General features: G+C 32.7%; 1 protein-coding gene across 2 annotated transcripts; it reads right to left on the bottom strand.

Moving 5' to 3' along the window:
• Nucleotides 1–332: 332 nt before the first annotated feature.
• Nucleotides 333–4063, bottom strand: LOC111371636 (pantoate--beta-alanine ligase). Of its 2 annotated transcripts, none has more exons than XM_022993720.1 (4): nt 3333–4063; nt 2230–2343; nt 1550–1681; nt 333–801 (listed from the first exon to the last, which is right to left on the bottom strand). In XM_022993720.1, exons 1-4 carry the CDS (start codon nt 3906–3908, stop codon nt 667–669), a joined length of 957 nt encoding a protein of 318 aa, XP_022849488.1. In that variant the 5' UTR covers nt 3909–4063; the 3' UTR covers nt 333–666. The 2 variants fall into 2 exon arrangements, with proteins under 2 accessions (XP_022849488.1, XP_022849489.1); XM_022993721.1 differs by having other exon boundaries at nt 682–801; nt 1545–1681.
• Between the last annotated feature and the right edge of the window lie 961 nt (nt 4064–5024).

The raw sequence follows: 5024 nt of genomic DNA, 5'->3' as shown, positions 1-5024 counted from the left end.
TTTTTTTTTTTTTTTTTTGAATGCATTTTTTGAGAACAGTTTTGTCACTGGCGTTGGCACTATTATTGCCTTGATCCTAATCATAGTCTTGTCTGTCTGGTGAACATAAATGTCATAACTAGCATGTGAATATTCCACTACATTTGACTAGGCTGGTCATTGACGACGGCCGAGTTCTTTCATCTACCCAATAGCTTGTTTGTTTACCTAAATTTCTGGCGACGCCTCTGCCATAGTCTGTATTTTGTGAGCCATGCTTGTATAGTTTGTATGACTGAATCATCTGAATATGGTTAGTGAGGATTGTAAAGAATTGTGAAATGCTATAAACAAGTCAGGAATTGGGTCTCTTTGCCTTCTTACATTGAAAAGGAAGGGCCACCTTATAAGAATATACTGTTAAGTTTTTGCTGAAAACATGCAGTAATCCGAGACACTGACTACAGATGGTTTTGAAACAAACAGCAAAAGTTCTATATTTCTCACTGACATCAAAGTTACATGTATGGAGAAGAAGAATTGAAATGGTAGTGTCAATGACACAAGTGGTGAAAATTAAAACCTCAAAATGAATTGCTAGCAACTCTTTTAACAGTCTACATCGACCCGCTTCATAGAGAGATGTCACAGGCTGTCGATATCCATTAGAATTTAGAAGCAACTTTGTCAAAAACTCGATGCACACTGAACATTGATTTCGATGTTGTCGATCAACCTGACATTTCCAAACCATGCAGCAACGCAAAACACGGCAGGTCTATTGATCTCTCCCAATTTTTCCAAACTTTCTTGGTCTACAATCTGCTTGGCATCAAGAAATGAAAACAATTCATAATGGTATATAATTATTTGTATTAAAAGCTTAGATACTTAGCACATGTTTGGTCCCAATTTTTAAAACTCATTTTCGGCCACACATTTCAAGGAATTCAACTTTTATCAGAATATACTAAAAATCTATTTTTATCAAACCAAGCTGGGGATTAACAAATACACTTGGATAAATATCAATTCTAATGAAATGAGCTGGCTCAAACTTTTGCACCGTTAAGTATGCAAGTTTGTGAACTTCTAGTCAACAAAACTGAAGTGATATAGTTCTCGAACTCCAAAAGGCTTCTCTATGTACTAATTTGCCCAAAGTAGTTCTTAAGAATTTGGAAGCACGAATAATTTAGTTCAACAGCTCAAGTCTAGACAAAATTCTTCTCTTTATGGCTTTGCATTTTCTATCTCAAGTTAAGCATTAGAAAGAGTCAATAAAACAATAAATAGGACATAGACACCTGCTGTTTTTAAACATTATCATATTAAAGAAAAGGAGTCACAGAGTGGCGTATGCAGTAAATTCCATTTCTAAGCTAAATGCCAGAAGACGTGCAAAAGTTTCATGTTAGACATTTACGGTGAAGTCTCTATTCCTTTGTGTTTATAATTAAAAATTTGTGATGCACAAGAGCTAACGATTATGGATCAGTGTAATCTATATGTCGAATATTTTCTGTCCTCATATTTACTGAAAACACATGCTTACTCGTTAGTACCTCACCTCTGCATAATCAATCTTTCCACCGGCTTCATGTATGGCCTGGATAACAGCATTCCTCAACTCTTGGCAATCATTTTGACCATTCTCTGCTGCAAATTTTGCTTTAAACAGTGACTTACTTATAGACAATGCCTACAATAACAATTAGCGCTTGGTTTATTTAACGGGAATACTAGAGGAAATTCCAGACAATTTCTAGTCATTATGATGCAAAAATTAGTTTACTGTAGGAACAGTAAAGACTGAGTTGATGATCAGTAAAATAAAAGACATAAATCGTGAAGTGAGCAAGTCTATATTAAGAATGTTTAACCATGTTTTACGGGCATTGCAATAATCAAAATAAATTTCTATTTCAATTGCATTTACATAAAACCTTTCCGTTGGATAATTTATGTGTCCAGTTTCTGATCCAACCTGATTTTGGACCCCCCAAAATTTCAAATGGAGCGTTTATGAGGCATAGTTTTTGAAGAAGACGACTTAGACACTGCACTGATTATTGTATTCATTCCATATAAGGACTCAAGAAGACGAACCACGTCTTTATGTGCTTACTATATGTTGCTCAATCCGTGTATTTTATTTCCACAGTTTTCAAGGACACGGACAGTATATGAACAGAAACATTTCGAGCAGTTTCAGTTCTTCAAAATGTGAGATTAATTTGTATAAGAGACCTTTTGCCTGTCATCAGGTGAAAGGCGGGCATTACGGGAACTTTTCGCAAGGCCATCATCATCTCGTGCTAACTCTGTGCCTATAACTTTTATGCCAAAATCAAGATCTCGCACCTGAAAAGGGATAATCAAGATGGGTCCATAAAATTGAATTTAGCATCACTTTCATAACCAAAAAAAACCCTGAAATTTTAGTGCATTGAAAGGAAGGAACAAAAATGTTAATAACAGAACCAGCTATATATGAAATTAGTTAATGAATTTTTGCAATCCAGCATACACATGCAGAACTACTGTGACATGAAAGAAGACCATTAACAACTATTACAACAACAAACTAAGCCTTGTTCCAATAAGTTGGGGTCAATTACATAATCATTTTTCGCTTCCATGTCCACAACATTTCACGATCTAATGGAAAATCTAAAGCTATTATATCCTTATTTGCTATTAAATTAAGTAATTCATTCATACATCATGCCATCCATTAGACATATAAATTATAATTTTGCTCGTCATTTGTTACTTGACTTTGGGCCCATCTGGTAGGCTGCTACTTCTACTTCTTGTAGAAGAGGTTCATGAGGAAGCTATCTTAATTAATATTTGGAAACTAATTTCTAAAAGAGTTTTATCTTCCAGAAGAGCTATTTGAAAAAGTCACGTTGGATGAGTTTCCTCTAAAAGCTTTTCTAACTAAAAGAAGAATTTTTAATAAGATTAACCAAACAGATCCAAAAATGGCTTTTAGATGTCAAAAGCTCCTTTTGGCTTCTCAAAAGTCATACCAAAACGGATCCTTCATCTAGTTAATTATCTTAATTATTCCATTTTATCATGTTAACAACTGTCTCTCAAGCAGGCAGATAGGATAAAGCTTTCATCTTTCCAAGCACGTTTTGGTTGAAATTTTTGGCACAGATGCAAAAGTTAACAAATTCGCGACAGAGCATCCCAAGGTCCTAACAAACCAATAATCAAATAAATAAACTATCTTTTCTCGATAAATTTAGACTCAGGTACATAAATCCATTTCCACCTCGATTCAATGCTACATCTAGGATAAGATTAAAAATCAAAGGAGATAAAGGAAAGTAACTGACCATTCTTTTGATTATCCTCCATTGCTGATAATCCTTCTTCCCAAAAACAGCAACATCAGGCTCAACAATATTAAACAACTTGGTGACAATAGTGGCAACACCTCTAAAGAAAACAGGCCTACTTTTCCCACACAAATCCTTTTCTAATCTTTCAACTCTGACCCAAGTTTCATGTCCCATTCCACCTGTTTCTACACAAGACACTACCTTACCCCCTTCTTGATCCAAACCTACCCCACACCCATTATCATTATTCCCATAATCATACAAATTTTTGGGGTTAAAAACAACATCAACACCTCCAGGAACAGATTTTAATTTCTGAATATCACCAAGCAAATCTGAAGGGTAAGTGGAGAGATCCTCAGTGGGAGAAAATTGACCTGGATTTACATAAATTGACACAACAGTGAGGTGAGTTTGTTTGTGGGATTCTTGAATTAAGGAAAGATGGCCTTCATGGAGATAACCCATGGTGGGGACTAACCCAATTGTCTTGCCTTGTGCTCTCATCGACCTTGACCACTTTCTCATTTCATCTTTATCTGTTATCATCAATGGATCTTTGTTTGCCATTTGAAATTGAATATCCGAAGATTTTTGGAAGTCAGGAGAAAAATCAATAAGCGTTTGTGAATATTTATAGAAGAAACAAGATTATTCCATTAACAAGTGATGAGACGACAGAACAGAGAAATCATTTTATTTTATTTTTGGGGTGTAGGGGAGAGAGGGGGTGAAGAAAAAAGGGAAAATGAAATTATATATTCTATTGGTATTAAAATACAAATTTTGAGGTAAATATAAATAAATAAATTCAGGTTTGTTCCAATTTTTTTTTATTACACTTATGTCTAATCTTTTTGTTAAGTAATCAAAGTTGAACGTGCGTTTTATGTTATTCTAAAATAATTTATAAGTGGTGTAAAATTAATGTTTGACCCTTCATTTCTTTTTTAATCAAAATATAAGAGAAATGCAAGTTGCTACAAATAAATTTTAATTATTATACATGTATATAAATGGTGAAATGTATAAATGAAGATGAATAACAAATATGATACATAAATTAAAAGTAAATGTTAATTAATTTCTAATTAATATCAAGGAATATATATGTGACGATGAATGTCAAATCATTTATACTAAATAAATAAAATTTAATTTTCAATTAAGCTAGATGATGATTAGCATGCATGGACGTAAACAATGAACTGCATTCTTGAATGAGAATTTTCAATTAATATTACTTAAATAAATGTGAATATTAATTATTTGATAATTAATAAAATTACATGAAAGTGAAAGTGAAATTCTAATTAATATAAATTAAATGAATATGAATGTTAATTAATTAAGAATTACTAACAGTGAATATATGCATGAACAAAGATTTTATAGTATTTATTACAATTTATAAATTAAAAACATATTAAAAAATGAAAGTAAAGTATTATTGAAACAACTGAATTATGGCAAGGCTATAATCGTCGAAACAAGAATCCCAGAGGATGGTGAACGGAGCTGTGTGAAATGAGAACTAGAGCTTAAGGTTCCAAAAAATGATTTTCACTTGATGACTGATGTGATAATTAATATATTATAGATTAGCAAAGTTAGTTATAGTTTCAGTACAAATATTTCATTATAATGCACAAATGAGCATTTATCATGCCTACATTTTTAAAAGAT

The sequence above is a fragment of the Olea europaea genome, chromosome 22 (genome assembly GCF_002742605.1).
Source record: "Olea europaea var. sylvestris chromosome 22, O_europaea_v1, whole genome shotgun sequence".
NCBI lineage: Eukaryota > Viridiplantae > Streptophyta > Magnoliopsida > Lamiales > Oleaceae > Olea > Olea europaea.
Note: the sequence above shows the minus strand (reverse complement) of the source record. Positions and strands in the feature narration are given on the sequence as shown.

Coding starts and splice junctions, on each gene's coding strand:
- LOC111371636 (XM_022993720.1), bottom strand. CDS start 3,908: ATGGCAAACAAAGATCCATTGATGATAACAGATAAAGATGAAATGAGA. Junction 2,344..3,332: donor GGAGGATAATCAAAAGAATG/GTCAGTTACTTT, acceptor ATCCCTTTTCAG/GTGCGAGATCTTGATTTTGG. Junction 1,682..2,229: donor CACCTGATGACAGGCAAAAG/GTCTCTTATACA, acceptor TTGTTATTGTAG/GCATTGTCTATAAGTAAGTC.